Source organism: Lolium rigidum, chromosome 6, assembly GCF_022539505.1.
Source record: "Lolium rigidum isolate FL_2022 chromosome 6, APGP_CSIRO_Lrig_0.1, whole genome shotgun sequence".
NCBI lineage: Eukaryota > Viridiplantae > Streptophyta > Magnoliopsida > Poales > Poaceae > Lolium > Lolium rigidum.
In genome coordinates this window covers 224,078,114-224,090,478 of record NC_061513.1, presented here as the reverse complement: position 1 = coordinate 224,090,478, position 12,365 = coordinate 224,078,114, and the positions used below count along the sequence as shown (strand labels likewise).

The 12,365-nt window shown below is 48.0% G+C and overlaps 2 protein-coding genes across 2 annotated transcripts; both read left to right on the top strand.

Moving 5' to 3' along the window:
• The first annotated feature begins 2,894 nt into the window (after positions 1–2,894).
• LOC124662414 (peroxiredoxin-2F, mitochondrial-like) lies at positions 2,895–9,353 on the top strand. The gene is made up of 5 exons (XM_047200253.1): positions 2,895–3,140; positions 3,243–3,272; positions 4,077–4,235; positions 4,908–5,002; positions 9,014–9,353. Exons 1-5 carry the CDS (start codon positions 2,943–2,945, stop codon positions 9,117–9,119), a joined length of 588 nt encoding a protein of 195 aa, XP_047056209.1. The 5' UTR covers positions 2,895–2,942; the 3' UTR covers positions 9,120–9,353.
• A 121-nt stretch (positions 9,354–9,474) lies between these two features.
• On the top strand, positions 9,475–11,903 carry LOC124662413 (uncharacterized isomerase BH0283-like). The gene is made up of 6 exons (XM_047200252.1): positions 9,475–10,132; positions 10,233–10,451; positions 10,530–10,817; positions 11,172–11,333; positions 11,438–11,521; positions 11,652–11,903. The coding sequence occupies exons 1-6, from the start codon at positions 10,103–10,105 to the stop codon at positions 11,757–11,759; spliced, it is 891 nt and encodes a 296-aa protein (XP_047056208.1). The 5' UTR covers positions 9,475–10,102; the 3' UTR covers positions 11,760–11,903.
• Positions 11,904–12,365: the final 462 nt, after the last annotated feature.

Genomic DNA, 12,365 nt, shown 5'->3' with positions numbered 1-12,365 from the left:
TGGCAACATTATTTGTGGCCAAAGGAATTTATCATACATTCTGATCATGAAGCGTTGAAATATCTGAAAGCCCAATCTACTTTGCATAGGCATCTAGCTAAGTGGGTTGAGTTCATTGAGTCTTTTCCGTACATTATTAAGCATAAGAAGGGAAAAGATAATATTGTTGCTGATGCTCTATCTAGAAAGACTATGCTGTTAACTCATCTTGATGTTAAAATTCCTGAATTAGAGGTGTTATGTGATTTATATGCAACTGATCATGATTTTGCTGAACCGTACCGCTTGTGTGTTATTGGTAAAGCATGGGAAAAGTATCACATACACAATGGGTTCTTGTTTAGAGCTAACAAACTATGTGTTCCAGAATCGTCTGAGCGTTTGCTCTTATTGCAGGAATCACATGCTGAAGGTTTGATGGGTCACTTTGGGCGTGAGAAGACGCTACTCATGCTCGCTGATCACTTTTATTGGCCAAAGATGAGGCGGGACGTGTACAGGTATGTGAAGAGGTGCATTACTTGCAACAAGTCCAAGTCCAAGCTGAAGCCTCACGGTTTGTATACTCCGTTACCGGCACCTACTACACCTTGGGAGGATATTAGTATGGATTTTGTGTTGGGTTTGTCGCGTACTAAGAGAGGCCATGATTCTATATTTGTGGTAGTGGACATATTTTCTAAAATGTCACACTTTATTGCCTGCCACAAAAGCGACGATGCGTCGCATATTGCTAACCTCGTTTTTCGGGGAGATTGTTCGACTACATGGAGTCCCGAACACTATTGTTTCGATGGTGATGTGAAGTTCATGAGCTACTTCGGAAGACACTTTGGGGAAAGTTGGGGACAAAGCTACTGTTCGAGTACTACTTGTCATCCCCAAACCGATGGTCAAACCGAGGTGGTGAATCGAACCTTGTCACAACCTGTTGAGATCCATGATCAAGAAGAACTCGAAGGAGTGGGAAGAATGTTTGCCGCATGTAGAGTTTGCTTACAACAGGGCGGTACATTCTACCACGGAGCTGTGTTCTTTTGAGGTGGTGTATGGTTTCAAACCCATTACTCCACTTGACTTGTTGCCTTTGCCCATACATGAGAGAGTTAATATGGAGGCATCCAAGAGGGCAGATTTTGTGCGTAAGATCCATGTGAAGACTAAAGAGTTGATAGAGAAGAAAGGCAAGAGCAATGCTGCAAGGATGAACAAGAAGCGCAAAGAGATGTTGTTCAAGCCTGGTGATATGGTCTGTGTACATTTTCGCAAGGATAGGGTCCCGAAGCTGCGGAAGTCTAAGTTGAAGCCTCGTGGTGCTGGTCCTTACAAAGTGCTTGCCAAGATCAATGATAATGCATACTCGATAGATCTTCCAGTTGACGAGTTTGGTGTCAGTAATTCTTTCAATGTTGCTGATTTGACACCATATGACGGAGAAGACCTTGGAGCGTCGAGGTCGACACCTTTTGAAGGGGGGAGATGATGAGGACATCCCTACTACACCACTACCTCCGTCATTGACAAATGAAGATGAACTCGTCGTGAAGCTCAAGTCCGATGAACTTCGGATTGGACCAATTACAAGAGCTCGTGCGAAGCTACTTAAACAACAGGTGAACTTGTTTCTAAACGATACTTTGATTGATGAGAACTTTATACTCGCCTAAGTCCTATTACTTATGTATCATCAGGTATCAAGAGGAGACGAGCATCGCACGAGGAGTAGATGAGCAGCTGGACATGAAGACGGACGTCAAGATGGACGTGAAGCTGGACATGGAGCTGGACATGAAGATATCTCATGGACGCGCGAGGGAGAAGCGGGAGGCATGCGCGAGAGGAGAAGTCGACGTCCAGGCCGGCCCAGCGCCCGGTTAGACCGGCCTCCAGACCGGCCTGCCCGGTCCCTGCCTGGTTGACCGGCCGGCAACCGGACCGGATGCATCGTACCGGGGCCAAACCGGATTTTTGCGAACTTCCCGGTTTGCCGCCCGGTTGACCGGATGCCACGCCGGCCTGCCCGGTCCCTGGCCCGGTTGACCGGATTCCAGACCGGACTTGTCCGAGTCTGTCTCGACCAGATCTATTATGGGTCAGTTTTACTTGTATTTTTCGACCAGAACTCGTCCCGGACGCCTATATAAGTGCCTTGGACGACCTTCTAGCTGCTTTAGACCAAGTTGAAGATAAACCCTAGTTCATAGTTGTTTGCTAAGCAAAACTATTGTTCCCCAACTCTCCAATTCGTTGCGATCTGGAGTTTTATGCTACTGAAAGTTTGTGTGATCTGCTGTTCCATTGGGGATTAGAAGATTGCAATCTACCGCTTCGTGGTCGGCGGCTACATGCGCAAGTGTGTGGAGTTGCGAATATCTTGCAGGGTTGAGAGCTGTTGCATTGGCATCAGGAATCAATCGAGAGACTTCATCGGCGTCATACAAGTTATCCTCCTCGTCATCATCGATTCCATCCGCTGCTACCATCGTGTGTTCATCACCACCCGTCGCTTACTGAGAAGATCGGGCCACCCCTTATCACCATCTCAAGATGTAAGACACTTTTCTCCGCACCATCTTTGATGCATGATTTGACCACTAATATATACCCAAATTATAGGGATTGAAAATGCATAAATTGTATCTTATAGAACTCTTTCATTTCATATGTCTTGAAATTAAAATTTTAAACATATTATATGTAGTATAAATTATAACAAAAACGTTTACAGAATTTTACAATTTTGCCACACTTTCCTTAATTAATTTTTTATCTTAATTGCGATTTGGCCCTCCGGCCGGGTAATCCCGAAACAGAGCGAGTACCCCGCGGCCTGTCTCAAGTCTGAGCTCCGCTGCGGCAGCAAGACGCCAAGACCTAATCCAACGAACGCAATTACCTGCTCCCATTTTCTGTGGCTTTTGGCGGCTGCACAGAGAAGAGCGATGGCGTCAGCACTGGTCAGGAGGGCGAGAGGCTCCCCGGCGGCGGCGGCGGCGCTGTGGGCCGCGTCGAGGGGCTTCGCGTCCGTGGGCTCCGACATCGTCTCGGCGGCGCCCGGCGTGTCGCTGCAGAAAGCGCGGTCTTGGGACGAGGGCGTCGCCACCAAGTTCTCCACCACCCCTCTCAAGGACATCTTCCATGTACGCTGCTTCACTATACTCTCCCCTTGCTTCCTCCTCCCGCTACCGCCGCCGCGCTTCGTCCTCTGACCCCCTTCGGCGTTTCATTTTGTCTGATTACAGGGGAAGAAAGTGGTCATCTTCGGATTGCCGGTAAGATCTCTCTTTCCCTTACCTACAAAATTCGTCGTTGCGGCTAGCTTCGGTTCATGTATGCTCGACTATTTTAGATCTCCGACGAGTCACAGTGGGTAAATTCGACGCTACTAGTCCTGAATCTGTATTAGGCGATTATGGATTCTTGCATTCTTTGTTGCTCATTAGTAGAAGATTGATGGCGAAACGGTAGGCAGAGCGTTGGCTGGTGTTGATATCTTAAGTGAATTCTATCGTTGCTTAGTTGGAAAATGAATGATGCACATGAAGCTGTGTCATTTTAGTGTCCAGTGATGAGACGTTACTTTTTATATTTGGGATTTTGAAGGGGAATATCTCTGATTCTACTGTACTAGACATGGTCTTTAATCCCCCATTTCTAGGCTAAAACTATCAGTTTCATCTGTCTTGTATTATTGGACAGTAAGAAGGTGCCGCAGCTAATTGACCACATTGATCTTTGATTGATCTTAAATAATCGGCTCCCGCTTTCAGATGACAATGACTCAGACGATATTAAAGCGATCCACTTGAGAACGTAAGCCAGGCATAATTAGAGTCCCTTTAGCCTTAAGCCTGCATGAATGCTTCCCATGTTACGCCTTCCAATTGCGCAATGTTATTGATAATTTTATATACCTAGGCGATTTATGGCTACAGCCATTAAGATTATAAACTTGCTCCGTTAATAGTATTGTGCCTTTTCCATCTCATTTTTAATTATAGTGTTGTAGGCACACTCTCTCCTGGAATATAGTTTATTGGTCATATAATTGACAGCTTTTTTGTGATATGTTTCAGGGTGCATATACAGGTGTATGTTCGCAGTCGCATGTCCCTAGTTACAAGAACAGCATCGATAAATTGAAAGCAAAAGGGATCGACTCTGTTATCTGTGTAGCTGTTAATGACCCATACGTGCTGAATGGATGGGCAGAAAAGTTACAGGCAAAAGATGCAGTGAGTAACTACTCTTGTCTTTTTATATGTCAATGTAGGTTTAGCGCGGAATAATTAATGTAGAACAGGTATTGTAGTGTCCATATTCAAGTATTGTGTACTGACATGAGATAGGACTATATGCCTTCATGTTTGGTGGTGCCTGTTTTGTTTTCTTCCCACAACATACTACTTCATGGTACTATATTCCCTTGCTAGTCTACCACAGTAATACTAAATGAGTCTACCACAGTAATACTAAATGATCAATAACAGTCATGCATGAAATTGTTATCTTGTATTTTTAAGCACCTGTTCCACTCCTTGGTATGCCAGTCCTGAGCTTTATTGTGTGAATCTCTTTAAGAGTGCTCATTCTAAACCTTGTATTGGGATTTTTCATGATGTGTTGCGAAACTACCTAGTGCATGTTCAACTCACATATCTTTTTAGGTGAATTTCTATATGTTGTTCTGAATGACTTCAATATGGATTTAAGGCATTAAGGGCCAGTAATGTGTTCAAATTGACGTGTATCAGCCTAGATGGTTATTGCAAGTTCGCAACATAGACGTTCTGAGTCTTCTAGCCCATGCATTTTCATGCTATTTATGCTAAACTTTCTCATTAATCAAGATCATGCAAACATTTAGTATACTTTAACCATTCCGCCTTATGGAATATTGTTATCAGATTGAGTTTTACGGTGACCTTGACGGGAGTTTCCACAAAAGCTTGGATTTGGAAATAGATCTCTCCGCGGCTTTGCTTGGCCGTCGCTCCCACAGGTAATTCTATTTTTGCCAACTGTTGTTTGATACCTAAGTATGCATTAAAGCATGATATACATATATTCAGTACTCATAACTCTACCTTTTATATACCGTGCAAGGTTAGTTGATTTTCAAGTTTTATAGGATATGCGTTTATTTACAGAATTTGATGTGGAGTTAAATGTAGAACCGTGCATGCTTCGAAAGGATGTTCTCCTAATTCTGGAAGACATTTTTCAGCATTTTGTAACTTGCCTTAAGTCGCTACATCGACTATGCCAGTTTTCTCTTGTTTTGTTAGTCCCAAAAGCAGTGATCACTGATCACCAATTTATCTAGGGGAAATGATAGATTTTGATACTTTGATGATTGGGTGACATTGAGTTTTGTTAATTTTCTTGTTCAACACTGTTGAACTGCCACAACTATAAATCCCAATGAGAAATCGTGCATGAATGAGTGCAAAGAAAAACTACATGAGAGCCAGGACTTTCTTTATATTCCCATGAATTGTGCTGTACAGTAATTCTCAGAATCGTCCGCCTTGGAGTGAAGGCCTAGGTGAATCACTTGCACCCATTTTTGAAGTACAACATGCTATAGCTATATTAAATTGCAAATAAACAAGTTAGCAAGTTTAGTTGATTTTCAAGTTTTATAGGATATGCGTGCAAGGTTAGTTGTTTTTCAAGTTTTATAGGATAGGCGTTTATTTACAGAATTTGATGTGGAGTTAAATCTAGAACCGTGCATGCTTTGAAAGGATGTTCTCCTAATTCTGGAAGAGACATTTTTCAGCATTTTGTAACTTGCCTTAAGCCGCTACATCGACTATGCCAGTTTTCTCTTGTTTTGTTAGTCCCAAAGGCAGTGATCACCAATTTATCTAGGGGAAATGATATATTTTGATACTTTGATGATTGGGTTGTCTCATCATGACATTGAGTTTTTTTAATTTTCTTGTTTAACACTGTTGAACTGCCACGACTATAAAACCCAATGACAAATCGTGCATGAATGCATGCCAGTGCAAAGAAAAAACTACATGAGAACCAGGACTTTCTTTATATTCCCATGAATGTGCTGTACAGTAATTCTCAGAATTGCCCACCTTGGAGTGAAGGCCTAAGAGCATCTCCAGTCGCGTCCCCCAAACCGTCCCCCAAACCGCGCCGGATCGAGCGTTTGGGGGACGTGTTTTGTTCGTGCCGCGTTTGGGGGACGTCGCTCCCCAGCCGCGTCCCCCAAACGCCGCCCCCAATCAGAAATTCAAATAGATGCATTCAAAAGAGATCGTTCCCGCCGATTCGTCGCGATCGCAGTAGCGGCGATCGATCAAAGTACTGGGCGCGCGATCATATTACGGACCGGTGGTGCATGCAAATTAGAAGAAGGGAAAGGGGTTGGGCGACGGCGTCGTATCTCGAGTCGACGCGAGCCCGTCGAGCACGATGACCTCGTCGCGATCCGCCCGTTGCTCGTGCATGGTTCGTCCGCTCCGTCGCCGACGCAGAGGCCGACGCAGTGTAGCAAGTAGAAGACGCGTCGGCCTGCTCTTGCCGCACTGCCGCCGCCGCCGATGCCGCCGCCGGGCCGCCGCGTCCGCCGCCGCCATTTTGGCTTCGATGTCGTCGAGGATCCGGCCTTTGAAGAAGTTGTGCGCCGCTCGCGTCCGGGGAGACATTCCTCTCGTCGACGTTCTCGGCGGGGACATGTCGTCCCCGCGTTTCTTGAGCTCCGGCTTCTCCTCTTGCCTCTTGAGCGGCTCGGCCCACCTTTGGTCGGCCTTCTTGTCGCGGGAGATAAAGGTCGAGGAGACGTCGGCGAGGCATTTCGTGATCGACGCTCGCGTCTTCTCGGACGACGCAAGCGTCGGCCAAGGCGGACTTGGCAGCCTTGTTGCCGCAGGGACGCCCTGTCGAAGTTGCCGGCGGCGCGTCCAGATCAATGGCGTCCTTCCCCTTGGACAGCGACAGGCGCGTCAACCGCCATTTCTCATTCCCTTTGAGCTTCCTATAGCAATGCATCAGCGCGAACGGCTTATGCCCATCCGAGTTCCTCGAGTACATATCCATGGGCCTATCAAACTAACCAAAGGAAGCAGAGTCATTTCATCGAACACAATGTAGGCGCTACGGATTATTGAAGAAAGAGTCGTACCAGTTGGGCGACGTCGGCGCCGCTGTCGCCTCCGGTCTCTAAGTCCCGATGGTACCCATGGAAGGAGTTCACCGACGCCCGGATGATGGCCCATCGCGTCGACATTGCCTTCCGGCTCCTCTTCATTGGCACTTTCTTGTAGTCGTCGTTGATCGGCTTGCGCTCATCGAACTCGGCCTTGATCCTCGCCCAATACTTCCCGCTTTTTTGGTTGGCGCCGATGATGGAGTCATGGCTCACCGTCGCCCACGACTCGCACAGACATTGATCTTCCAGAGGCGTCCACTTCGGGCCTCGTGTGCCCGGCGCCTTCTTCTTCTTCTTCTTCTTCTTCTTCTTCTTCGTCCTCACGCCGTCCGCGTCTACCTCCACGAGATCATCGTCACCGGCACCCTCGTCGTCCTCTTCCTCGCCGCCCTCTTCGTCCTCATCGTCCTCCTCCTCGTCGTCCTCCACCCCGTCCTCTTCCTCGTCGTCCTCCTCCTCCAACCCCGTCGTCCTCCTCGGCACCGGCGCCGTCGTATTCGAGCGGACCCCTCGCGGCCGGTGAAAGGGCCGCCGTCCGGACCGGGTCCGGCTCGCGCCGCTCGTACGCCGGGGAGTAGAGGTTGTTGGGGTTGAAGCCGCCGTGCGGCAGCCGCATCCCGGTAGTGCGGCGACAAGTTAGGCGTCACGCACCCGGGAGTGCCGGAGGGGCCGTCGTTGTAGAAGGCGGATGACGACGGAGAGAAGACTCCCGAACGTACACCGGCACGTTCGTACTATATGGGCTCGCGTTGGTGGCGGCGATACACCCGGCCATTATGTGGCCGGTGGCGGCGCGCCGCCGCAGCCTTCTTCTCCGGCTCCGCCGCCCTCCGTCCTTCCCGCTCCGCCGTCGATAGCTTCCGGCGCAGGCAATCTTGCCGCCATTGATCGTCGGTCCATCCTTCGAGCTTCTTCTTCAAAGCCGGCGCCTTCCGCGACCTCGCGAACGGCGCTGTCGCCCCTTTCGTCCCATTGCCCGGCGGCTTCTTGGCCGCTTTCTTCGCCATCTTTTTGGGGGCTGTCGGCGGCGCCATGTGGAGAGGGTAGCGCCGACGGGTGGACGGCGGGAGGGAGAAACAAATCGGCGGGATAGGAGAAATGAATCGGCGGCGGGATATGTTTTGGGAGGCCTGAAATGCGCGGCGGTATAGGCGCGATTTGGCGGGAGCGGCGGGATTTGGCGGGAGTGTGAGACGAATTTTCCCTGTGCCGCTGACGGGTCGGCCCCGCCACTCCCCGCCTCGCTTTTTGTTGTGTCCGGCGTCCCCGGTGCGTCCCCTGTGGGACGGGGACGGGCTCGGGGCGCCGGACACCGTATCTGGGCGAGCAGGACAAAAAAGGGCTTTGGGGGACGCGGCTGGAACGCATTTTCTGTCCGGCGCGCCCCAAATCCCTTTGGGGGACGGTTTGGGGGACGCGACTGGAGATGCTCTAATATCCTTAGGTGAATCACTTGCCCCCATTTTTGGAGTACAACATGCTATATCTATATTAAAGTGCAAATAAACAACAAGTTAGCAAGTTGCATACATGGATAAGTGTGGAGGTGTACATATTATTAGATTGTTTTTTGCAAACTGGAACATGCTCCAGCAGAGTCCAGCTGTTTCACCTCTCTGTAGCGAGAATTTTTATTGAAGTGCTTATCCATCATGCATTGAGATGTTGGTTGCCTGAAATGCTACTAAGACCACTTCACTTATGCACCCATCTGGCAAATATTGTGCACTTCACTAGGCCTGAAATACTACCCCATCTTTGAACTCATGAACTCATGTTGTAGCGATTACTATAAGAATGCACCTCGTCTCATTTCTCACCAAGCACCATTGTTACTAGGTGGTCAGCCTTTGTCGATGATGGGAAGATCAAGGCTTTGAATGTCGAGACGGCCCCTTCCGAATTCAAGGTTTCTGGTGCCGAGGTGATCTTGGACCAAATCTAATCCAATCAGTGAAACCTGCCTCTGTTTGGCTTTTGCTCATGCAGCAGCATACTACATGATACACGATTTGGCGCACCGAATAAATGAGAACTCGAGCACCTGTGTAAGATATTGTTATCTGTTGTGCTACTTACAGGATGATCATTATGCTGTTGCAAATCTTTGGTAGCGATGGTTTCCTGTCACATATCGAACACTGGTTTGCGTATGCATAATTTCTGTTTTTCGATGTTTGATGATAGACCATTGGTTGGAGCTGTTGTTGTTCACGTGCTAGCAACCTCACAGGAGGGATGCTATTTTGTCCTCTCGTTGCCACCTTGGTTGAAGCGGCCAAACGGGGCTTGGACCATAACAGAATAAGAAAAAACAGTTAAGTATAGGTGGTTGGTGTTGGTGATTATGGCTCTTGGTTTTCAATGGGAGCCAGTCCATGTTTTGAAATTGACTGGAAATGTAGGACATGTTATGCGTTTTATTTTCCGGAAAATGGAGCATTGAGCCCGGCTTTTGCATCGACGCAGACATCTGGTTAAAAAAAACCCGTCTGGCAACAAGATATCATTTAACTTGAACGTTCTGAATGAGAAGGAGCAATTGGCTCGAAAAAAACTGGAAAAATATCAGCTCTGACGAAGCCAATTGCAAGCTAGTCAAGCAATCCTAAATTAGTTGAACCTAGTATACTACCTTTGGTAGGTAAGATCTCACCATTGTAGTTCCAAGTTTCCAACCTGCCAGTGACTCCCTTACCTGTTGCTTGAGCAAAACCTGCCAGTGACTCCAAATGCCTGGTCCAGAAGTTGATAAAGCCTCCCAAGTTCCCTATCGTCAGTGCTGATGAATAATGCTTTGCCAACTGACATCATCAGCAGCTGATGACTAGCACTAACACTACTACACTAGTGTCCTATAAAAGCGTGATCGGATGCACATCCGTTCCGACAAGCTCACTCCCACAGATTTCAAGCTGCTTCGCGTAAATGGCCAAGAAAAGCATCCAATACGTCGTGGTCAGTGCTCCTCGCTTGCTTGCTGCCTCCATGTCGCTCTCTTACTGGCTCGAATGGGAAGCGACGTTGACGTCGGCGCCGCCGTGTTTCCTCCTCGCAGGTGGACGCCTTCACGGCCGAGCCGTTCAAGGGCAACCCCGCCGCGGTGTGCCTCCTCGAGGATGATGCCTCGGCGCCCACGGGGGACGCGCGCTGGATGCAGTCCGTCGCCGTCGAGTTCAACCTCTCCCAGACCGCCTTCCTCTCCCGCGACTCCTCCTGCCCGGCCGACGCCGCCACCCCGCGGTTCCACCTCCGCTGGTTCACCTCCGTCACCGAGGTACTCACCTCCGCGACTTCTCTGATTCGCACCGTTTCTTGCAACTATGCTCCATCCGCGCCGTCGTTTCAATTTCAGGTTGCGCTCTGCGGTCACGCCACGCTGGCGTCCGCGCACTTCCTCTTCACCTCCGTCCTCGCGGAGCACGGCGTGGTCGAGTTCGCCACCAAGTCCGGAATCCTGACCGCCAAGAAGGTCCCCGCGCCGGAGACGGAGGAGCAGGGAAAGCTCTTCATTGAGCTCGACTTCCCCTCCAGTGATTTTGTGTGTTGTGGCTCGGCCGACGAGCTGCCGTCGATCCCGGACACGCTCAACGGCGCCTCCGTCGTCAGTGTTCACAAATCGGTGGCCACCACCGACTTCATTGTACGTTCTGCTTCACACCTCATCCCCTTGCTTTTCTTTTCTTTTGCCTTCATAACAACATTTTAGCAAATCGTTTCCTGCCTTAAATTAAATAAATCATCTTGCTACACTGCTACTACTATAACCATTCTCCGAGGCCGAATAACTCTTCTCTTTGATGACTGAAGAACTATTGCTCACTCGAGCCTAACAAATTGTTCAATGTAATCTGGCTATATGTCAGCGTGATAGGAGAAGTTGAGTGACAAGAGGGAAACAACGATTGCCAAGTTTTTGTGTGTGTAGAATATAGTTGAAGCTGAATATGTTCACTTGCCACTGTGACTGGTCATAAGAATTTCTCATGGCTTTCAGGTGGAACTTTCATCTGGAAAAGAGGTTGCCGATGTACTTCCTAACATCGAAGAAATAAAAAAATGTGCCGGCAGAGGTGTGATTATTACAGGACCGGCACCTGCTGGATCTGGTTATGACTTCTTCACGCGTTTCTTCTGCCCCAAGTGGGGGATAGATGAGGTGATGACATAATCCTTCTGCTAAGTTGAAAACATGTAAATAGTGACTCGTTTGATTTTCAATTTCTTACATAAACCATAACCTCTTTTTTACTATTTTTGCAGGATCCTGTTTGTGGCAGTGCACATTGTGTTTTGGCACCCTACTGGGCTAAAAAGTTGGGCAAACAAAAACTGGTAGCGTTTCAGGTAAATATATTTCCTTACGAATGAACTATGATTCAGTACCTCTTTTATGTTGGAAGACTTGATGCTAGAATTCCCTCAATCTATCAAACTATGTGGTTGCTTATCTTTTATAATGTTGGTCGATCACCAGGTATCTCCAAGGAGTGGAGTGCTATACCTGGAGCTGGATGCTGCGAATCACAGAGTGCGACTTCAGGGAGAGGCCGTTACTGTTATGGCTGGGACACTCTTCGCGTAGCTATCATGTTGCCATCCACTCCAGGCACAAGCGTTCATGGACTCTTGATGTGAACTACATTGAAATAAAAATATAATTGCTGCATATATGCTAGTTTAACTCTAAATCGATCAGTTTTACGGGAATAAAAACACTTGCTGAGCAGAGTGCTGGCCACTGGATTAACTGAATAATGTCAGGCAAAATAAACCTGGAGACGTAACTGACGCAAGCGTGGATTTAACTGAAACATCATAGCATTAGAATGATCAACCTGTGAGTTTCTTTACGTGTAAAATATATTAGTCATCAGGCTGTGACAGACGAGACTGCATAAACCTGGCGGGCGGCAAACGAAACACATGAAGAACATTCAAAAACCAATTTACGTTGTCAGTTGTAGGGAGAACGCATATCTTTTCTCGATGTAAAAAAGAAGATGCAAAAAGAAGAAGAGAGAACACATATCTGGTAGGGTATGCTTTGGTAGCAATCTAAACATACCCCTAGTCCTTGGCAAGGAGCTGGTCCCCTGGAATTACGTAGTGGCACCTAGGTTCATGAGTACCTGATAAATTGCCAGCCCTAAAATCCGTATTTAACGATTCCAAAAAAAATCTGAACAAT

Excerpts from the sequence above, each read along its gene's own strand:
- LOC124662414 (XM_047200253.1), top strand. The coding sequence starts at position 2,943 with ATGGCGTCAGCACTGGTCAGGAGGGCGAGAGGCTCCCCGGCGGCGGCG. Across the intron at positions 3,141-3,242 it reads CTCTCAAGGACATCTTCCAT|GGGAAGAAAGTGGTCATCTT; the intron begins GTACGCTGCTTC and ends GTCTGATTACAG. Across the intron at positions 3,273-4,076 it reads TGGTCATCTTCGGATTGCCG|GGTGCATATACAGGTGTATG; the intron begins GTAAGATCTCTC and ends GATATGTTTCAG.
- LOC124662413 (XM_047200252.1), top strand. The coding sequence starts at position 10,103 with ATGGCCAAGAAAAGCATCCAATACGTCGTG. Across the intron at positions 10,133-10,232 it reads AAAGCATCCAATACGTCGTG|GTGGACGCCTTCACGGCCGA; the intron begins GTCAGTGCTCCT and ends TCCTCCTCGCAG. Across the intron at positions 11,334-11,437 it reads CCAAGTGGGGGATAGATGAG|GATCCTGTTTGTGGCAGTGC; the intron begins GTGATGACATAA and ends CTATTTTTGCAG.